The 24,417-nt window shown below is 36.1% G+C and overlaps 1 protein-coding gene across 1 annotated transcript in view; it reads left to right on the plus strand.

The window, feature by feature from the left end:
• Window positions 1–24,417, plus strand: part of brinp2 (bone morphogenetic protein/retinoic acid inducible neural-specific 2) — a 78,226-nt gene that overhangs the window by 37,021 nt on the left and 16,788 nt on the right. Inside the window, exons 4-6 of the mRNA XM_059563471.1 lie at window positions 1,034–1,215; window positions 8,029–8,134; window positions 12,174–12,410. Of these exons, the coding sequence (XP_059419454.1) occupies window positions 1,034–1,215; window positions 8,029–8,134; window positions 12,174–12,410 (525 nt within the window). The remainder of the gene's footprint in view (window positions 1–1,033; window positions 1,216–8,028; window positions 8,135–12,173; window positions 12,411–24,417) is intronic.

Genomic DNA, 24,417 nt, shown 5'->3' on the forward strand with positions numbered 1-24,417 from the left:
GTGTGGCTGGGGTATTCCACGGAGACCGATGTTGTAAATAAAATACAAACTCCCAGAAATTATAGGCATCCAACTGCTCCCTTTAAATTCGAGGAACCGGGTCATCCAGCCCGGTGTTGAAAGTGTCCTTTAGGGCCGCATCATTATATCCCATCCCCTCAGCTAGGGACCAGAACATTTGTGCCATGGCACCCACCTCATTGCCCTCTTGGCGGACGGTGGTTAATTTTAAATATTTCACCCTCCGCTCCACCATACTGGCTGGGGAACGGGAATGAAGTCCCACACCGCTGGATCTCGACATTGATGGAGTCCTTCTGTTACGATCGGAACCCAGAGAAATGCAGGAGACAAGAGATCCAATCACAGTAAGGGGTTTTAATGGGTAATCCAAATACAAAATCAACAAGCAGGGGTCAAAACCAAAAATCCATCCAAACAAACAAATAAACAGGAATAGGAACAGGAACGGGAACAGGAACTCGGAAGACGAGGAACTCGGAAGACGAGGAACTCGGAAGGTGAGGAACTCGGAAGGCGAGGAACTCGGAAGGCGAGAAAACTGGGTGACGGAAAGAAAGGACTCCATGCAGACAAACAGAAAAAGACTGGTTAATATAGGGAGGGTAATGACTATCAAGTGAAGACACCTGAGTGCAATTAACAGGAGTGCAATTACTGTGATGAAGGGACAAGGCTATGTGGGAATTGTGGTGCCTACGGTGAGGTGCCTATGGGGAAGTGAGACCACTAGTGGAGACTAAGAGGCCAGAAGCGTGACATAAACTCCGTCGTGTGCCTTTTTCCTTCTTTCAAAATCGTTATTGCTTTTCCGCCTTCTGTGATCTATATTTAACAAATCCTTGAAAATCTCATCTCACAGTTCATGGCAAACAACTGTACAGAAGGTATATACTACTACACTTTGACAGTACAAGCAAAACTCACTGTCATTTTGCTGAACATTGTCTTCGGAAATGTGATGACTTTATATCTTTTATCTAATGGTTTTGTTCTCTGCTTCCTTCCTAAGGAGAGGAGTCACTCACGATCTTCTTGGACAAACAGAAGTTGAGCAAAAAGTCAGAGGGCAATGGGAATAGCTCCGTGGTCTCCCTGGAAATCTTGCACCAGTTGGCGGCATCATACTTCACAGATAGAGAGAGCACCCTGCGAAGACTCCACCACCTGCAGATCGCTACATCTGCTATAAAGGTAACAGATGACACAGCTTCTTCCTGTTTGATCCAACCTAGACTCATTTGAGAAAAAAAGTGTGTTTGTGGACACAATTCTGCAAAATTATATGTTGTTTCTTCTTGCTAAAAAGTTCAGTTGGTGGCACTGAAAGCACGTTGGATCTTTATCAAGGGATCATTCATTTGATTTTACTTTGATCTATAAATATGGGTTTCTTTTTTTAAGTTTTCCAGATATCTGTTGTTTCTCTATTCATGCTGATTACTGCTTCTCAATGTGATTTGTATGTACATTTACTGTTCTAGGCATTTGAGATGTTTGATTGTTGCCATGGTAAATCTTCAGCAATTAAGGTCGCAATGCCATTTACATGATGTGTCAAGTGGCTCTCAGTCTAACTCACAGCTGCTGAGTGGGAGTAGAAATGCTGGTTACTGCAACATCATGATTCCTTCAGAGGGAGCTCTGCATAAAATCATGCTGCTGAACCGAGACAAATATCATTGACTTTTAAATCAAGATATGTACCTGCTTGCATACAATTACAGTTTTATTTAAGAAATATTTATTTTGGGTAGGAGTTTTTTCTCTAACTCTCTCAAACCATATTTCTCACTTGATAAAAGATGATGATATATTTTATATTCATGTACAACCTTTTTTATACTTTTTTAAAGACTGCTTCACATGGTAAGCTAATTACATACATTTCTTAATCAATCAGTCCAAAGCACAATGACCAATGTCACAAAAGCTGATCATGCAATATTTCTGATGCACTATGTGATTGTATTTTGTTAGTCGCACCAATACTGGCTAGTCAAAATGAAATATGCCATTTTTAAGCTCTGTCAAACACTGTCAAAGCCAAAGTTTCTACACACTACACTCATTCCTGCGAAAAAAAGTTTCAGCCTCGAAAAAGTGTGTGAAATGAAAGCAAAATGGCATAGGAACTGGAACCGTGGCTCTGTTGAAAGATAATGACTTTCTCTTTGGCCTGCGATGTGCTTTTCATTAGCCTGAGCTTGTCATACACAATATCAATGGAGAAGTTCAATTTAAAATGTACGATTTCATTTCAATTTGACCATGGACATAGAGAGTCATCTGCATTTATATGCAGCAAATACACACTTGATGTGAAGCTCTTCGGATCGGGATTGCAAAATACATCACGTTATTCAAATTAGCATAGATGTAACATTTTGTAAACATGTTATAAAATATCCTGCTTGTGCATGAGAAAAGTGTCCATGACAACTACAAAGGGCAGTTTGTGACAGACAAGACCTCGTCAAATCATATGAAATGAAATTGTTTTGGTGTACACCTCTGAAGTGCTTTCAGAAAGCCCTCTCGCATCGCTTTAGGGAGCAGTCTGTCCTGCCAGGTGTGTTTGTCAGGAGGGAGCTAATTAGACATTGCGGGGCTATAGGGCCCACCTTTGACTGCTTTCTTACTACACCCTATGTGCAAATCAGCCTGATGAATTGGGCACTACAGCAGAAGTGGGTTATAGCGGGCTCATCAATAATGCCATAAGGGATGATCAATTACACCCTCTACTCAGAAACGAAGCACTGAAGCACACCAGGAAGCAACTTCTGGGGGACATCACTTTGCCTTCATGCAATCAGACACCACTTAAAACCAAAAATAGCCTGAGATCCCAAGGCAGGGTTAGCGGTGATCAGATTTTGCAAGAACAAACAGTCTTGAAATTAGCTGGTCTTCACAGATCAACAAGATTCTGTTGGCTTAACGGTAACATTTACACTGCCTTGGAGATTCAATATCACCATTTTATAAAGTTTACCATTCAGCTCAGGTCTACAACTTGACATGAATGACTCTCGCCCCTCTCTGTAATATATCCATTTGTCATAATGACATACTATTAACAGTCACCTCTGTGTAGGACACGGATCTCAGAGTTACAGCCAAAGCAATGGCAGAGTACATGTGAAGCATATAATTGTAAAGAACATGTTAAAAAACTGGGTACATGTCATTAAAGGTGATACTTCTTTGAACATGTAAGGATGTCTCTCTTGTCCAAAGGGTATTTGAGTGAAAATCAAAGAGACTATTACATTACACAGAAGCCCAGAAACGAGCCACACTTGGTTCTGTCAATCTTTCTAGCGTGTGTGTTCTTCCGCCAATGCAGAAGGAACTAAAATACTCTGACAGTGTTCCCTGTACAACTATTCAGCAATACCACAGTGGTGAACACCAAATCTACAGCTATAAATAAATGTAGAGACCAATGTAAACAAAATAAAAATTATAATAATAATAATGTATTATGCACAGTCCAACCAATTGGATTCCAGAACATATGTCTCTTATAAGCAAGAATCATTTTTTTTTTTTTTTTTTTTTTTTTTTTTTTTTATAAATACATAAATACAGTGTGATCAGTCTACAATGATTTCTATACGATTGACTATTATGAGCAAAATTTTAATAATGAATTAAAAACATGCAATGTGACCACCATTACCAAACAAATGACTCTTGTGAGCAAGTTCTCATTAGTTAATCAAAAAACAACATTGTGACCGATTTACTATGATTGTCAAACAAACAATTCTCATGAACGGTTTCTTTATATACAGTATATATATATATATTTTTTTAAAGTAAATAGAAAACATACAACACAGCCAGTTCACTACAATTACCAAACAAATGACTTTTATGAGCTTTTTTTCTCTCTTAATATTATTACTATTACTATTATTAACAAACAATTGACTCTTACTGTAGGCCAATTCTTAATGAAGCAAAAATAGACAGTGTGACCATTTACTACAATTACTAAACAGTCTTCACTTCTTTTTAGTGAAAATCAAAAACATATAGTTCATGTCAGTTGTTGGATTGATTTTACAAGATTGGAGTGCCATATAAATGCAGTGGTACCCAAATATAGTGATAATTATACATAATTAAACAATTATATACAGTACAGTATTTAATCATGATAAAACTAACATGGTATTGACTGCTACTGTACTTTTTTGTAAGAGTGAATCCTATATATTTTTTTCTGGCTGAGCGCAGAATGTAAATGAGCACCAGTATTTAAGGGTGGGAGCTCAGAACCCTGCACCATTTATGTCAAGAGCCTCCTCGAGATAGCTGGCACTGGTCAAGCGACCTGACTGTACCGTATAATCAACATCAGCTGTCAAAATCAATAAAGCTCAGAATCGGCACTTAAAATCCTGTCACATGTCATGAACTCTTAAACTGCTTTCAGAGCGCATCTGCAGCCTTTAGCCAACTGTGCCTTCCACAGCGGAGGCAGAGGCAATTTTGACAAATGAGACAACTTGATATGCGTTCCTCTAGCATCTCACTTGACAAAGAATGGGCTTCATTCTGTGGTCTGTGGGAGTTTTCAAGGCTTGTGGATGATGCGAAACATTACAGAAAAGTAGAGGAAAGTACTGTACCACAGGCATTCATTTCCTATGTTATGCCCTTAAGAAAAGCATGTAGAAGACGCCGTGGAAACACAGCTCCAGTTAATATAAGATCAACAACTAAACATGACACTCTCTGAGGAGGCAGGGTGGAAAATGTGGGTTTTTTTAGTGTTATCCGGTTATTTTTTCAGGTATGATATAATTCCTTGAATAGATGTCAATATTAAGTGCCGCTGATAAAACACAGTAGGGGAGGAAAAACAGCAGGGTGACAGGTAGACTTGGTTTGAGATTTGGTTAGGTTTAGCATAGAATTGCTAGCTGTACTTATTTATTCATTCATACTGTGTATCCTACATACAGACAAGACACTGTTTATACCATAGTTCTCTCCCTATGTTTATGTTAGTCTAAGTATGGGAAAACTGCTATCAGTGCAACAACAGGAGCTGTTCATGCTTCAGAAAAATCATTGGAATGATTTCTTCATGAAGAATGCAGGTTTCGTGAAGACTTTTCTATTGATGACTGTCTGGTTTTATGCATAAACAGTAAAACAGCCTGGAGTCCTATTAGGATGATAGGAATTGAGCTGCAGTAAGCAATCATAAATGACAAATGATCTAATGAGATACTGCAGTGGGATGGGGTTCAGAGGAGGGCATATGTGCGACACTTCAGAAAAGAGACAGTAGTTCATAAATGAATTCTAAAGCGTGCATATATGTGTACGTATTATGATAAATGTTGATGACTCTCCATGTTTCAAATGTTAGTTTACATTATAAAGTTTTTTTAAAGTGCCCCTATAATGCCATTTTGAATATTTCATTTCGTAGCTGTATGTGAAGGTTAACGATTTGCAAAGATGCCAAAAATGCACATTAAATAAAGCTATTGTCTCCCAAAAGAGAGAATCAACTCTGATTCTCAATAATTTGAATCCCACTTCTGTAATGGCTACATGTCAGGGGGTAACACATTTGCATAATACCCACCTATGTTCTACGTCGAACAACTTGACCCCCCCACAAACACCGTATAGCTTGTTCATGTGGTTAACATCATGTCGAGAAGGTGCTGTGAAAGTAAATTCATTTTTATTTTCCCTTCCCTAAGGTGAGGCTGAAATGAATCAGTGTTTTTTTTTTTTTTACTGTACCACAGCAGTACAACCCCAATCTTTTTTTGTGTTCTCGTCATTTTACAGACTACTGCTACTGAAATCTCTGGGAGTTCCATGCAGGATTCACAAAATGCTTGCTTTTTTTTTTTTATTAACAAAACAATATCCATCCATCCAAACCAACAAACAAACAGGGAAAGAGGGGAGCAACAGACACATTATCAATAATGAACCATTTGAAAGGGAGACAAAAAAAGAGAAAAAAATTACATTCATTCCTTTACATATTCCTTTACATATTCTGACCAATCAGAGCAGAGTAGGCTCATGGAAAGGAGGGTTAAGAGAGACTGAATTTTAAAATGGCTTTGGATGAATCATTTGAGAATCGTTGAAAAATTAGATAATATTAGATGCAAATATCGAGAAAACGAAAGCGTTTTTGACCCTACATGCATGTTAACCTATTGTAGGAGACTCCCAAAACAATATTAGGAACCTTAAAAATAGCATAATTAGGGCAATTTAAAGATATTGATATGTTTAAATTCACGTGATCATGAATAGTGACATAAGAAAGAGAGTTAATGTGGAAAAAAAACATGCTGTCATTAATCAATGAGAGTGTTGGGCAAGTTACTAAAATGCAGTGTGCTACTGTCTTCAATGCTGCATATATAAACAGCCTGGCAACATATCAGAAACCCAAAAATAAGTATTCATCATAACATCTACAGAAGAATATTTAAAATCCAATAGAGAGATGGACAAAAAAAACAACAACAAAAAGATAAATAGAAGTTACTCATTTGAGAAAAAAAAAACCTTGAAATGACATATCCAAACTAATGATTAAGGCATTATGAGGACATGGTCCCAAATCCTTTGCATTTGGATTAGTGTTGAATTAGCTACAGCATTTCATTTTGAGACAAAGACCTGACAATGATGTGTAAATTCACACATTTTGTGACAACTGGTGTCAAAACACAGGCGGCACCAAGCTTGCACAAGCGGTGGGACAAAACCTTTACAAAAGAACCCTATTTGTGCTAGTAAAATATGAAGATATTTCAGGTATTTCAGAGCATTTACAGGCTTTAAACATAGACCATTTTGTGAATGCAAGAAATACATGCATTTTTAGAATTATTATCCATTAAGGACATATTCAGAACACATAGTTATGGAATTCATAGCTAACTTACCTTTTAAACAGAATTTAATTCTGCACTATTAGAGTGCACTACCAATGCATTACCAACTAAATCTTGTTTTTTATTGACAAAAGACATCTAGTTATATAGCCTCTATAGTACACATATGAACAATGATAAAGTGTTTGTAGTACTTTCAGTATGAAATAGCTTAGGTTATGATATAATATCCTGTTACACTCACAAACATTTTCATTACATTCATGTTTTTTATTGGGCACAGCTCAGTAAGCTTTGCTAAAATTTGTGAAGGGCATCAAATTGTAATTTAACCTTTAATAAGGTAATAGCAAGCACTTTTTTCACACCATTTGAAACAAAGAATATGTTGTTGTGACAATTTACAACATTTACTGCTTTTGTGAGCAGTCAGGTTTGTGAATGAGTTGTTCTTTTGAACAGGCTCTTTTCAACGAACTGATTAAAACAAACATGTTGAAGTGATTAGTGAGTTGAAATTACCCTATTCAAACGCATTCGCTGAATCAAACATTATCAAGTCAAACGTTAATATATTTATCCACCTATCTACAAGCGTGTCATTTCATTAATTAATTGATTATTGATTAGTCATGACACACTAATTTTACAAATACAGCCATGCAAAAAAATATATATATAATAATAATAATAAAAATGAAAAAGCCCAGTATCCCAAGTCGCAATTGAAATGCCAGGTCAGACACACATTATTTTAGAATCATAAAAGTCTCCTTATATTTAACACTAGGGTCTGTTAACAAAACTGCACCACTGCACATGGCTCACTGCTCTCTTGATTTGAAATTAATAATGCATTGGGACCTAACACTGGAGTCAATTTACTATTTCTATGGCGCTCTGCAAAGTGAGCATTTTTGGAGAGCTCTGACATGCTGAAATGGGCTTTGGTGACATTTAGATATTGACTCTGGCTTATTGCACAGGCGCTCTGCTTTGTTTTAGACAACAGCATATGCTCCGCACTCTACCGCTTCTGAAGAGGAACAAACAGGTGCATGATTTCAACGATGATAAGGCATTAAAATATCTCCTTGTTTCCTAGGTAACAGAGACCAGAACAGGGCCTCTTGGATGCAGTAACTACGACAGCCTGGATTCCGTCAGCTCCGTCTTAGTGCACAGCCCAGAAAATAAAATCCACCTGAAAGGTATGACAGCTGATGTGGTCTTCAGAAGAACAACACTGCACCTTTGTTAGGTCTTACTTGTAACAACTGCACTGGTGATGTACAGTGAGAAGGTTTTTTGTTGTTGTCGTTTTAAGGATGAGCAGATATATCTGAGGCCGTTTCAAGTCTTATACAAAAATGACTGCAGGCATATACAGTATCAGTAAATTTATGATTGATGCTATAATGGATCCTAATTCTGAATGAACTCAAAAAATTAAATGGAAATTTATACATGTAAAAAAAAAAAAAAAACGGGGTAACATGATACATAAATACAAACCAGCTAACAATTTACAAACATTCCCCATCAATTAATGCATTAATTACAGTATCATTACAGTATTCATTATTATCTTTAACATTAGTTTTAAAAAATACAGTTGTTCATTGTTTGTTTGTGTTAACCCATGTCTATTAAAAGATACAACTTTTAATAATGTATTTTTTAAAATGTTGACATTAACTAAGATTAATAAATGCTTTCAAATTATGTTTCATTGTTAGTTCATGTAGTTTGCTAACGTTAACAAATGTTACTTTTTGTAAAATGTTACAGTACCTCAAACCCTAATTGGCATATTTACATGTCAGTCAAACTTCCTGTGGGCGGTTCTTGGCCAGAATTATTTACAATAAGGACCAAGCCAGAAGTCTGGCTATAGCAGACCTGTTAGTAGAAACAAATCACTTGCTAATACTCATACTGTCTTCACACTTTCAACAAGCAAGTGAAGAGTCATCAGAAGACAGGCATTTAGACTTGCATTAATTTGCCTCACACTTTTGTGACAGCAGTGTCACCACAAGTCAGAGGTGGTCTGAGCAACAAAAAGAAGAGAGAAAATAACAGGACTGAAAGGAGCAAAAGGGGAGGTTTAAAGCCTCTAGCCATTGCTAATTATACATGTGGCCTGTGCCAATTTCCACTGCCTTCTTGACATTGACATTTAAATTGTCACCCCACTTAATACTGCCATCTCCTGAAGCAAGTTCCCTGCTGCCCAGATTCGTGTAACTACTTTAATGAGCTAGCCACAGGGTCCTGCACCACAGCTTATCTTTTGCTGAGTAATTGGGGAAGGAAATGTAGGGGGGGGGACAGTTGGAGAGAGAGGGATTTGGCCTACATTTGTGTATGTTTGCATTGGTTCTCTTTTTTTCTCTTATTTGGGCTTCCCTGGATATTTTCAATCAAAGTGCCATGCCCTTTTAGAGCACAGAATGTAGACCCTTTAAAATTAGAAAATAAAGCCATCAATACCATAGAGGACTGACATAATCCACAGGAAATATTCACATTTCTCTCATTCGGTTTAAAAAGAGAAAGTCTGTGGAGGAGGGGGCACAAGAGCAGCTATTTAGCTGTCTCCGGTGTGAAAGCCATCCAAGTCAGTCTCTTTTGTGAGACTCCCTACACTGTTGGCTCTCTACCCAGCAGAAGCCAAAGCTTAAGACGAAGACTGCATCTAATTACGTCTCTTGTTTTTTCACAATCCGATGAATAAATACTGAGGAACTCATCTTAAATATTCACACTGGGAAGGGATTTAAAAAGGCTGTATATGAAGGCAAAATGCATTGATTCTGTCTTGAAAGATGTCAGACCTGGTAAAGCTGTGAAGAGCGTTTTCTCAGATAATATAATTAGCAGGTGTTCAACACCCACTGAATCTTTTCCTTGGTGGAATGACTGATGAATTCATGCATTTAGCACTGAATGCTTTCATTAGTAATTCATAGGTGAGTATTGATGAGGAGGTCTTAGGAGATCACATCTAAAAAATGAACAGAGGGGTTCTACTCTCCAAAAGGTTTTTTTTTTTACATGCCATTATAAAGGTTTGTTGGTAGCTTTATTAGAAATTGCAAACATTATCATTCAAAAAATAGTTTTAATGTAAAATGATAGAAATGTTTCTTAAGCACTCCATCTGCATATTAAAATGACATTAGTAGCATCATGTGACACTGATGACTGGTGTAATGGCTGCTGAAAATTAAGCTTTACCATCACATAAATAAATCATATTTTTATATTAAAATGTAAAACAGCTATATTAAATTGTTATACTAATTTACAATATTACTGTCACGGCTTACGCTGCTGGAAGGAACACGGAGCCGAGGGATAAACGAAACAAGGATTTATTAAATCAAACATAGGCAAGGTAAGTAGCAAATAACAGGTGGCAAGTGGCAAGTAACAGGTAACAAGTGGACAAGTAACTAGTAACGAGTAGACCCGACAAAACAGAACTGAAAGGACAAGGCTTTTATACAAGGGATAATGGGGAAACACAGGTGGATGGCATGACTAAATTAACAGGGACATGGAACACATGCGGAAATGACTAGACACACCTGGGAACTAATCAAACCACACACGGAAGACAGAAACTGGGTCACAGGGGCAAAAACACACAAAATGAGTCCAGGTGTGTGACAATTACTGTTTTTACTGAATTTTTATCAAATAAATGCTGCCTTGGTGAGCAGCAGAGTCTTCTTTCAAAAACAAGGTGGATAAGGTAGATATGATATCACTATTTTTTTAAAAGGCAAATGCGAAATTATGATTCATGAAAACAAAATAGGACTGTTATTCTGGTAAATTCACCTGCCATTGGCAAGTGTTACAAACAATAAAACATTTTGACCCCGTTTACAACTGTTCCATCTTGTTACCGCTTTTTTCCAATTGCTCAAATAATCAATAATTTGTTTCACGGGCAAATGTCAATTCTTCCATTGCCTGCTATCAAAATATCTAATCAGTCAGGAGAATTCCACAACAGCCGTATTGATTCCCTGTCTGCAGCGTGCCTGCAGTCCATGACAGAGGTTTACGGCCGAATGACCTTGCCACGGAGATTGTTGGTCTTTATACATCCCATTACCCCATTACTGTGCTGACATAGCATACCTCACCGTCCCAAACAGGACTCCCATCACTGATGCTGTTAGAGCAGTCAGGCTGCCTGCCTCTCTGACCCACTTTAAATGCTGTCTGTTCCCCAAGTCAGCCTGGCCTGTATAACTGAGCCAAATCAGGGCTGTGAAATGATAGTAATGTGTCTTGATTGCAGCACTGTTTTGAAGAGGTTTTGTAAATATTTGAAAGATAAAAAAATAAACTGAATATCATAATGCCCGCATACAGTATAATGTTCACAACCAGTCTAGACATCAGTTTCACCACTTAAAGTCAAGTCTTAATTAAAATGCACTTGAAATTACACTGCAACTTGAACTTTGAAATGGTGATCTGTGAGGGAGTCTGTTATTAGATCGGTTAAATTAAAGATGCACCTCCGTGTAACAGTGACCCTCATGACTCCTGAAGTAGACCTGCCGGCTAATGGTCCAAAAATCACTTATTACAAATAGGTTATTATTAATGACAGTTGAAGAAAAGTTAGCTGTAATAAATAAAACTACATAAATAATATACATCTACTGTATATATATATCTACAGATTCACAGCTGGTAAAAATAGATAGAGAGAGAGTGAAAGAAGAGAAGGAGGCTTGTTGATAGCGTGAGGTAAAGTGAAAAATATTGAATGGAACTAGAAATTGTAATTTTAACATGCAAAAAGGAAACTTTCTCTTGTCATTTCAAAGGTCCATCTCATGCCACTGCATTACTGTATTGTTCTAAATGGAGACTTAAAATAGAAAACATATTACTTTAGAGAGTTAAGTGGGTAGAGACAGACGGAGTACGGAGAGAGGAGAGGATAGCCAGAGGACAGATGATGTGTGGGTTCATATTGGTGTCATATGACTCAGGAATTGATTTTTTTTTCAAGCATCCATACAGGAATGCCAGACTTATCGGTGATTTGAGATGCTGGCCAAACATATGAAACTTCAGAACATTTAAACACCATTCTGAACTTGTTTACCAACCCAGCAGAAGGAAAACAGTTCTATGTACCTTAGAAAATCTCTTATCTGGTCTTGGAGTCAAATTTCAGTAAACAGATTTTTCTCTCTCTTCCCACATGCACAGGTCTACAGGATGTGCTTCCTGAGTTTCTGCAGAATCGTTTTGTGGAGGCGGCCCTCAGTTACGTGGCGTGTAATTCAGAGGGTGAGCTGCTGTGCCGCAACAATGACTGCTGGTGCCGCTGCTCTGCAAAGTTCCCTGATTGTAACTGCCCCTTCGCAGACATCAAAGCCATGGAGGAGAGTCTGCGTAAGAGCAAAGAGTCCTGGATCAACCTTAACAATGACTTTATGGACTCAGGTAGGTTAATCCAATGGCCACAAAAGTGTTAAAGTCTGCTGTATAATCTCTGGGGTTATGAGACCTTTCCACACACTGGATTAAATCGGAGAGTGGAACTTCTGTAGTTTAAAAATGACAGGTAAATATCACTGGTTTATCTCAATGGTGACAAATGATTGATGTACCATCATATTCCCTCAGCAGCTCTTTCTTGCAGGGTTCTTGTGGTCACTTCAGTGTAAACAGATCCACTTTGTGCATATATATATATATATATATATATATATATATATATATATATATATATATATATATATATGTATATATACATATATATATATATATATATATATATACTACGAAAAGCACATCAGAACTGAAAAGGCAATGACATAGCTTTGATGCACTACTTCTGTGCCACAGCTCCAGCAAAGTGTATTTTATTTACACAAACATTGTAATGCAGTAGAAATAGGCAGTATTGGTTAAGGACCTGTACTGCAAACACAAGAGCTGTAGGTACAATCCCAGGTGTCCGAGGAAATGCGAGCGTCAATGAGAAAACAATCCCACTCTATTAACATTGTGCCCACAGGCAAAGCACTTAACCCCAAGGTGCACCTAGGGGATTGTCTCTGCAATTAGTGTTTTATATGAAAAACATCTGCTAAATGTTAAGTTCAAGAAAAACAAACCCTAAAGAGTTAATATATTAAAAAGTCAGTGTTATTCATTAACAATATTAATTTCTCAAAGTATTATTCAGAAAAACGTTCAGTGGGTTCCATTAAAAAAATACAAAGCAACAGGAAAAAGGACACTAAAAGCAGCCATGCAAATAAAAAAAAAAAATATTTCCATTAAAAACCTATTTTAAATATACTGCATTACTAAATTAGCAAAAACAGCAAGACTGTTATAAACATAAAAATAAGTTTCTTGAGCAACAAAATGATTTGCGAAGGATCATGTAACAGTTAGGTCTGCATAAGAGACATCTTTCAAATTCTTTTTTATAATTTTAGCTTTAAAATGTGCTTTCTAGTTTGTGTTATTAGTCAATTCTTTTCTGAAAACCTTGAAAAGACCTGCAAGGGTCTACAAGTCAATAACAAATGTAGACTGCTTTGATAAATAGGCCCCACGTTTGGGGTTTAATTCTAAGTTCTATAAAGTTCACTGACTATGATACATCTGCACCTTGTAATAGAAACCTAAAACAACAGGAAAGAGGGCTTGTCTATTTTATTGCTCTGGTTCCAAGAAAACAAGACTGATAAAATCTTTGGTTTAAAAAATAGTAAGGTGTGTGTGAGAGACAGGGGGAGCAAACCCAAGGTAAAGAAAGCAGAAGAGAAAGAAGCATGGAAAGATGGCTCCTCAGGTTTTTCTCCTAGCTGAGCATTTCCACATTCAAAGAATGATTCAATCAGCAAGATAACCCCTAGCTGGCTCTAAAAGCTTCTCCTGCTCAGTGATGGAGCATTAATGAAAGCAGCTCAAATCCCTTTAACTATGGCGCTGCACTCATAAGAACGCATATCTCCTTTCAGCAGGTGAAGTGCTGGGCTTGGGAAAAGGGCTCTTTAACCATAGCATAGCTACAGCGTAAGGGTTTTATTTATCCAGCTTCACAGAAACCTGCCCCTTTTGTCAGGAGGCCAGACAGCAGAGAGAGAACATTCGTTCAGATTCAAAATGGAAAACTGATTTGTCATGCAGGATTCTGATACAATATAACAATATTAAAAATAGCTGGGGGGAAAATGCAGCAAAACAAAAGCATAAATCAGTTTAACTAAGGTCAGGCACCATGATACCAAGTTTGCATATATAGTGGCTTCAAAAAAGTATTTAGACACTCAAATCACTTTTAAAAATCATGAATTTCATTACACTGGGTAACAAAATATCAGATCATATGGTATCTGCAAACAAGTTACACTAGAACTTTTATTTTCTCAGAACTAATTTTTGTTTTTGGAATTACTTAATAAAAAAAATTTTATTGTTAAAGTGATTTTTTCCCATTTTTTTAAACAATAAATGTCATTTTTAAAATGTTTATTAAATTCAAAGGGAAGCAAAAAATAAAATAAAAACAAATCTCAGGTGTGATAGCTAAAAGGTAATTAAAAGGTAAACAAGGTAATTCCAACTTTTTATCTCACTTAGATTATTTTTAAAATTTGTGAGTTTATATCTTGGAATTTCAAGTTATACACTTGTAATTGTGAGTTTACATTTCCCAATAATTTTTTTTTTTTCTGAATTCTGGCTTAACATTTCATTATATTATTATTATTATTTTCACCACAAAATATACAAAATTATAATTATAAATAATAATCATTATGTTTTATCTCACAATTCTAACTTCTAAAGTTTATATCTTAAAGTTAATATTTATCTTATCAGATATAAACTAGTTTTATTAACATCTCATAATTATTATTATTTATTTTTTTTATAATTTAAAAAAAAAATGTCCAAATTGAAATAATGAAATAAGTTTCCATAGAAAGCCTTCGGACATTGATCTTTTTTTTTTTTTTTTTTTTTGCCGTCTCTTAAAAGCAAATGTCTTTTTTTTATATAAGTGTGATTTAAGTGTTCAAACACTTTGTATATGAAATTTCAATTTATTTGCCATGTCAATGAACATACAATTCTATATACTACACATGTACATATGCATTCATATTCAACAAGGCAAAACAAAATCCAGTCAGCTTCTTAGAGAGGTGAATGACATGGAACAAAGAGCAAAACCAGTACTCAAATAAAAATAAATAAATAAAAGAACAAAAGTTAAACAAAACAATAACCTTCTTTGGTCTAAGCCTCCTACACTGTGCATCTCAAAAAGGACAGATAAACACAATCACACCCACACACCAATACAAACAGAGATACTTCAGGGATGTGATATCATCTTCCCTCACGATCTGCGCCTCCGTACACTTTCAACTTTGTTTCGAAATCATCACGCATTGATCTCTCCTCAACCAATATCTCCTATTAGATGGCTTTCTTAGGCACAAAATGACCGTAGCTCTGGCCCTGTTAACGCAGAATAATCCCCATGCACAGCCCAAGGCCTGTTCATACATATACTTCCAACTCTGTCATAAATGATAAAAGTATGTATCAAGTATAATACTTCTGGTGCATATTTCATTAAATTATGCTGACCGGATGTGCATTTAGAGTGGAACCACTCATTTAAGATGCACGTTACATTCACACACACTGTTAGAGCTGGGAATTGTTTCCAAAAAGTGTTTGAAATCGATTCCAAAAGATGGATTTGACTCCATCAAAGGGAATCAGCTCCTAATCATTGCCTTTTCAGTTCAATAGAGCTAATCACTGGGTGCTTCTCTGTGGGATTTAAATCCCATACTTCTCAAACAGAAGGACACATCCTAGTGAAGATGTGTCTTTCCTAGTCCAGTCCTTCTTAGGATTCCAGGTTATGAGTGTTTTTAGCAATAAAAGGTAGCATGAGATGGTCTAGTAAGTGTGCATGGCTATGTAATAAATGTTTCAGCCCCCGCTCTCACGGCACGAAAATACTATTGAAATAATAATTTGAAGAATACTTTACATTAAACATTTTTATATTTGCTGACTTTCTATAAATGCACTACAGTTAATGACACCCGTCTGTGGTCTCCCACTTATTTACATTACTCACAGTTTAGCATTATGAAAGTCCGTTTGATTTACAACAGAGCAAAACATAATGGCTTCACCTCAAAAATCTGTTTTTGCCTTGCATACCATAATAAAATTGAACAAGCTCAGTGTCGATTGATTTTCAGCTAATTCATTTTTTGTGAATTGGATTGTGTACAAAAAGGAATGTGGGTGATTGAAGGTACCTGATGCATCCTTCAAAACAGCCTGAAGGATGCAAAACGAAGATATGCCTACTAAAGATCCTTCAAACTGAGACATCATTTGATGGAGCTTTAGGACGTGGTAGCCTAGATATTCAGCCTTACAAAGATGTGTCCTTCTGTCTGAGAAACACCCATTAATCCACCTCTCGGTCATTCGCTGATGGGAATGGGAAGTTTGATTCATTTCCGCAAACCTGTTCTTTCAGACGGTTTATATCAATAAATCAATGAAAACTTACAAACAAACAAAAACAATTACAACTGTTCTTTTATGTTGTCGCATAATGACGTTGCCACGCTGAAACATTAAATTGAAGCCATATGTGTGAATGCATATTGCTGATTATTCCTTTCATTCACTTAAGTTAATGAGGTTTGCTGTGATTATCATTCTGTTTTTCTGCATGTCAGATAGCATCCGACGGACAAATATTGATAAGTCTATGTCTTGGTCAACTTTTTAGGAACCAAATAGCCATGCGCACAGCTAGAGGCCATGCCTAAGCTTTTCCTACCAGTGAAGAAGAACGGCACAGCATCATATATTTCCATATTGCTATGCTAACACTAAACACGTGTATGTACCTTCTATGAGGTGCAATTACATTATTTATTTGTTTGTTTATTTATTTATTGGTATTTTTGTAAGAGAATTCAAATTTTGTTAACAAAAATCCATGTGATACAGTGGCAAATAGAGAAGAATGGTGGTGAAAGTTGTGTAAAGGTGCAGAATGAAGGAAAATAATATTGATTTAGGGCATATGTGTGAAATGTTTGCAGGACGGAAGCAAGAATCATGAATGAGCAGTTTGTATCATATCAGACAAGAGGCAATTGAGTGAATGGGAGCTTGTCCGTGTATTTCTTTTGTCCTTTGGGAGTCAAATCCACTCAAATTGAGGTGATTTTAGATAATGATTCAGTTTCAAGTTGGCAAGATTATTTTCTATTGTGAGGTGTATTTGAGTGGAATTTTTGAATGAAAAAAAAATGCAGGATGGGACTTGATTTATTTCATTTGGAATTGGATGGATTGTTGATGTTTGATTTGGATTGTTTTATTTTTATAATAAAAATAAAACAAGCATTCCTATACATTTTTATTTATGATTTAAATGAATTAATAGTGTGTGTGTATATATATGTATATATATGTATATATATATATTTATATATATATATATATATATATATATATACACACACACAAACAAATTCCAGTATTATTTTAGTAGTACTAAGCGTTCACAGCATTTTAGTTGGAGCAAAATGTTAAACCTTCCATGATTGACCAAGATTAGAACAGTAAGTTCAGTATTTAAAATTAAAGCGGTCTGGCAGCGTAAAACTCCTGTGGTCCTCTTTCAGTTCACAGTCTGATTAGCTGAACTCTTCCATTATGTTAATTAGAAACTGGCTCAAAGTTCCATGGCGTTATTTGATACATGGTACCACCAACAATCAACCTGGCCAGATTTTATAATTATCACAGTCTGCTAATGGAAATTTACACTGGGGTTTTGTCCATTTATGGGCCCAATTAGTTGCTAAAGCCCCCAGTGTCTATACTTAGAAAAGGCATTTTCACAAGTTGAATGTGACAGATAGCAATAAACTACAAATGAAAGGTTTTTTTTTTTTTTTTTTTTTTTTCAGTCTATTGATTTTTTGATTCAATAAATGGCACCCACTTTGCTCTATAAAGAGGATTACACTCCGCACACATATTCTGATATATCCTTCGGCCTCACAAAGGCTCAACATTTAAAAGAGCTTCCTACATTTCCTACATGGCCATACTTTAGAGAAAGTTAGAATTTGTTTCAAACTGTTTGATTAATTACTGTATGTCAAATGTAGCACACTTAATAAACACATCTCCCATTTGATTAACATAATACATGTAGTAAATGACTTCACCATGCTTCTCATTACCTTGTAAACTAAGTAAATCAAAGGTAGATTAGCATGGTACTTGTGGTGGATGCTGTTTTTAGGATTAACGAATGGCATATGCCGAGTTCTTCGGCATGTGCAAGATTTTAAGAGTCCATTCACTTTGGGTTAAATCAGCTAGCAGAACGAATGGATCGCCCAGCTACAGTGCTGGTTAGTCTAAGAAGGGATTATACAAAACTGTACTACTTTCATAAACATGATACTTCTCCCCACCAAATCCCACAAGTGCTTCACTTTCGCTAAAGAAGCCAATAAGCAACTCAGCACAGGTTGACCTATCGCAGATTTGCAAATGGCAAAAATACCAGTTTCTTATTTTATATTTGCATGTTGCTTGGGGGAATAATTGCGGCGGATTTAGAAAATGAATTATGCATACAGTACCTTGTCATTCCCTTATGTTTTGCTGTTTGCTGATGTTTGCTGCCATTAACTAAGCATGTTTAACAGTTTAGATTCTAATGGGATGTTTAAGATTTCTTTTTTTTTTTTTTTATGAGATGCTACTATGCACATCTAATGTTTCTGAGCCGGAAAGCTTCCTGACACTAGTTTTTGCAGGCAAAGGTTTTGATTTATACTCATCATTGAAGTAAAAAAAAACTTTCATCATGAATATATGATAACTATGTACGAAAAAAAACTCTTAAGATTACGAGATTAAAGTCGAAATACTTCGAGAATAAAGTTGATATATTAAGAGAACAAAGTCAAAATATTACGAGAATAAAGTTGAAATGCTTAGAGAATAAAGTCAGATATGATCAGATCGCTGTATTTTTGTGAAACAATTGATTCAATTAAACTGTTTTCTTTGTGAAAATTCCTAATAGGCTATGTGAAAATGTATTCTCATAATATTTCGACTTTATTCACACAATATTTCGACTTTAATCTCGTAATATTTCGACTTTATTCTTGAAACATTTAGACTTTATTCCTGTAATATTTGATGGGGCGGCAGTGGCTCAGTGGTTAATGTAGGTTGTCTACAAACCGGAAGGTTGGTGGTTCAATCCCCGGCTCCACCTGGCCAAGTGTCCTTGAGCAAGACACCTAACCCCAGCTGAGCTGGATGGCGCCTTGAATGGCTGACACCGCGGTTGGTGTGTGAATGGGTGAATGGGTGAATGTGAGGCAACTTGTAAAGTGCTTTGGATGGCCATGTGGTCTGTTGAAAGCGCTATATAAAAAATGCAGTCCACTTAATATTTCGACTTTATTCTCGTAATATTAAGACTTTGATCTTGAAATATTTTGACTTTATTCTCAAAACATTTTACATTTATTTTTGAAACATTTAGACTTTAATCTTGTAATATTTAAACTTTATTCTCGTAATATTCTGACTTTATTCCCGAAATATTTCGACTTTAATCTCATAATCTTAGATTTTTTTTTTCAATGTGGAAATAAAACGCCATCGTAACTGTGGAAGCTTGCAGTAAATAAATAAATATAACTTTTTATCTCACAATTCAGACTATTTTTCTCACAATTGAGTTTATATCAGAGGAATCTTTTTTTCATATATAGATGTAAACAGTTCTGAGAACAAAGGTCAGAATTGCAAGATGAAAAGTCTGAATTGCTAGAAAGAAAGTCAGAATTGTGAGATAAAAAATGTCCAATATTTTATTTTTATTTTTTTTCATGGTGGAAACAGGTTTCCATAGATAACTATAATTAATTGAGAATTTCTAGATAATTAAACTATCACATCACCATTTATCCTTGTTCCCCCTTATAGAACAATCACTCAACGAGTGGCTTTAGGGAACAGTCACTCTTGTGCATCTCAGAAAAGTAGAGAGACTTTTGCAAAGGGTTTCTAGAAACTTCAGGAAGTTGCTGTCAGGAAGTTGTTGGTAGAGCAAGGAAAGAGGGTGGACAGTGCAGAGCACAGTCAGGTAGATGGTTTCTAGAGAAAGGCATTGTTTGAATCTGCTGTCAGGAGCTCTACTGACCTTCTGTCTTACTGTGGTTCCCATTGGGCCCAGACTGACAGATAGGTTCCGGCCTAAAGACATCATCTTCTGCATGGTCCAATGTTGGATTCTGTAGATGTTTCCAAAGGCCTCTGTGGGTGTGCAGTCAGTTCCTGATCGTGTAGGACAGCTCTATAACAACATCTTGACACCCACTGACACTAACTTAAACAGCGTAAGCACACTCATACACACACTCAGGATCTGACAGCCTAATGCCATAGGAAAACCTTTTGAACAATTTTCTCTGTGTTATTGTACAATTAATGTACTGTATAAACCAGTGCTATTATAGAACCAATAGGGGGTTCACATTTCCCGTTTTCCATTTATAAACACAATGTATTAAAACAAGGTCAGAAAGAATGTGTAGCAGTAATTTAAATGATCCAATTCATGTACTCAGAATGAGCTTTATTGCCAGGTATGTTCACACATACGAGGAATTTGTTTTCGTGACAGAGCTCCGCAGTTCAACATAACAGCGACAGAACAAAAAACACAATAAGGAATAAAAATACAAAAAAATACAAATAGGTGGGTAAGGAATGACAATATACAAATTGACAATGTATGGCAGGTATATTAAAATGAGCATTTATGTATGTACATGTATATTATGTGGAAAAGTTTTAACTGTACGCTAAGTATGTGTGTTGGATAAATAAGTGTATGTGTATATAAATATAAATATAAGTAGTGTGGTGTGTTCCATGTATGTACATGTATATTATGTGCAAAAGATTTAAGTGTACGCTAAGTATGTGTGTTGGATAAAAAGTGTAGTGTATATAAATATAAATAGTGTAGTGTGTCCCACAGTTATTATCAGCTGTTCATAAGATGGATTGCCTGAGGGAAGAAACTGTTCCTGTGTCTGGTCGTTCTGGTGCTCAGTGCTCTGTAGCGTCGACCAGATGGCAACAGTTCAAAGAGGGAGTGTGCTGGATGTGAGGGGTCCTACTGCCACAATAGTCAAGATTTCAGACCCTTGTGTGTTTATGAAAAGATAATCCATTTCAGTAATGAAATGAGTGTGTTGGTATAGCTGCACTTTACACTTTAAATATTACAGTAAACAAACCTACTTGCATTTAGACAGACATGCAAGTACAGCCTACTATAAAGAATCTTTATAACATAGTGACACTCCCACTGATTGCTGAGAAACCTTGTTCTGCACAACTGCATATATTTTCTGCCTTGATAAGCAGCTGTCATTAAATCTGGCAGGTGGCCCAGGCAAAATGAGTATAGATTTGTGCAGAGCAGCGTGTGCAAAATGAGTTTTCGGCTCTGAGAAAAAATACTGTCATTGTCATCAGCGACGGTATTAGAAGTGTCACTTTCTGACTGCCTGCCACTTAGGCCTGTAGGTAGCCCAAGCACTTCCTGGCTATCCTTCTCCTGACAAATGTGAGAGACAATGGCAGTTCATCTTGTACGCCTGATCTATGTGCTCGTGTAAAGGGAAAAGGACCAAATCCACATGGGGTATTTCGAGAAGGGTGAGATGGGCTTCAATTCAGGTCACATTTCTCGCTGAGTCCACCCACTGAGCTCCTCTAAATAATGTCATTTGGAGGGACCACATACACACAGCTATAAAAAAAGACATTACTATTCTGTGTCACTATTCACCAAACAGTTTAGGCAACAGTCCATGGAACTGATACTGAGATTCTGATCAGGAGCACTGCTGTCATAGATTGAATTATCCTGAAATAAATGGAGGACAGAAATGAATCTTGTATTTGAAGAAATCCAATAGTCTGCTCTAAATATCTGTTCTTTTGGGATCCAGAAGCGCTGTGTCCTCCAATATCTTAATACAAAGTCACTGATTTTCTTGATAAAGTTGCAGAACATATTGCAAAATCATTTTTTTTTTGTCCATAAAGCTGTGCTAATTTCATTGTCTATATTAAAAATAGAACCCACACATAACCAAGAAATTATTATTATTATTTTTTTTTTCAGTTTTCTGCATGATTTACCAATAATGTACCAAGGATGTAACAGTTATAATAGTATATAACGTATATACTCAGTACAAACAGTGATTTTTATATTGGGTGTGATGTTAATATATATTCAAGCATTTACAACAATGACACATTTCATAACGAAATGCATTGAAAGCCTATTGTGTACTCACGTATGAAAAGTGTACAAACAGGACAGAAAAACTAGGTCTACTGTGTTTTAAAAGTTTTTATTTTATTTATTTATTTTTTTTTTTTTTAATCATAATACTAAATTTTTTTATGCCAAATGCCAAGACTCTGCAGAAGACGTGAGATGCAAGCGAAAAAATGCACATGCAGCATAAAGGGCCATTCACTCAAAACACGTTTTTGTGACAGAAGACGTTACTTTTTTATTGATAATTGTGCAAAGTAAGATGGGCTTTACAATTGACTGCTGAGTGGAGTAATACTATTTTATTAATTTTTTTTATGTTTCATTTTGGGATTTAGTTAAACAAAAAATATAGAAACATATTCAAAGATGAAATCAAACTGCCTTGAGTTATTGTGTATTAGGTAACTGTGCAATGAAAATAGACCATACACTAAACCATAGTGTCCAACCAGTGGTATTATAGTAGTACTGGTGTGTCAATTATAAAAACGCGACAACTCAAATGTTCTCATAACAGCACATACTGTGCCAGTGATACCTTCCCATTTCAACTCTCAATCCCATTCACATGTTTCAAAAGCATGTGCAGCTGTTTTGAAAGCATTTCAACCCTGCAAAGCGAACAATAGTAGCCTTGTTGTTGTAAGAATCAGCCATGTTCAGATTAACTGCTCTAATTACTATAAAGATGGTTGAGAGAGTCATCAGAGAGGCACAATCAATAAATGCATTCATCACTGGCAGATAGGCTTTGATGCATGTTATATAAATTCATCAAAATCAAAAGGCACTTTAGCAGTAGTGGGAAAAGATTGAGTGGTTAATGGTGGGTGAGAACTAGAAGCATAGGCTTTCCTGTATGTCAGAGATACTCAGTAAACAGATACTTGTCATGTCCACACTTCTTTTGTTCTGTCTTTTATGTTGTGGATAGGAAGCTTTACAATCAAGGTTGGCATATCTTTAAAATTATTTAAAGTCATTTCTCTGGCATCGGTCCATGTAATGCTAATGTACAGTATGTACCATTGTTAGAAAATCAACTTTTCCATATGGGGGAAGTATGAAAGGGTTAAAGTCTAGCTGGTTAACAATTTTATTGCATTGTATGCATTGTACCATAATTCAGGCCAAACATTATCATATTTTTGAGATTTTGTATTTATCAGTATTTGTTATTATTGGATATTTTTTCAGAGAATATTGCAATTTATTAATTGATGCATGTTCTTTTGTCTAATCTTATTCATATAGCACTTGGTCACAGTTTAATTTTAAGTCGAATTTAACTGTTAAATAGGGGAAAATGTACAAATGAATGCATTTTTTATTGTGATGCCTAAATTCACTAGGGCTGGTTATCTATTCAGATGTCCCGATTCGATTTGATTTCGATTCACAAGCTCTCAATTTGATTCGATTCTCGAGTTTTCCTTTTAAAAAAATGCTTAATTACATTCAGTGAATATAGTTTTTATACAAATGCGTGGTGACGCATACAGATCCAGGAGATGCGCGTGGTGACGCTCTGTCAAGATGGTGATGGCTGCCTCAGGCCACTTTTGGTTTTAAAAACGCTCTTCAGAAACCTATGGGTGACGTCACGGACACTATGTCCATGTTTATAATACAGTCTATGGATATGACCCATAGTTTCCTAAAGAGTGTTTTTGAAGCTCAAAGTGGGTGGAGCAGGCCGTCTGCATCTTGGTTTCTGAAGCTACTCCCACCTAGCTCGACGGCAGTATCAGCAGCAGCAATCCACCTGTCACTCAAGTGGCCGCGCCTTTAATTATGCAGAACTTTAAGGCTTAACATAATTTAAACGGATGAGATATAAAAAAAATCACCCCCTCACAATTATCATGAAGGGCAAAATTAGCTGTAAAGACCAAGGATATGACGGTAGTTTTGTCAAATTAAACAATAAAATGCTAATGAAGTGACTCTCAGAGCAGCTGGAGATGAAATTTGTGTATTCATATCATCATAAACAAAACAGTGCATTGCACCATCCGCCGT

The sequence above is a fragment of the Carassius carassius genome, chromosome 12 (genome assembly GCF_963082965.1).
Source record: "Carassius carassius chromosome 12, fCarCar2.1, whole genome shotgun sequence".
Classification (NCBI taxonomy): Eukaryota; Metazoa; Chordata; class Actinopteri; order Cypriniformes; family Cyprinidae; genus Carassius; species Carassius carassius.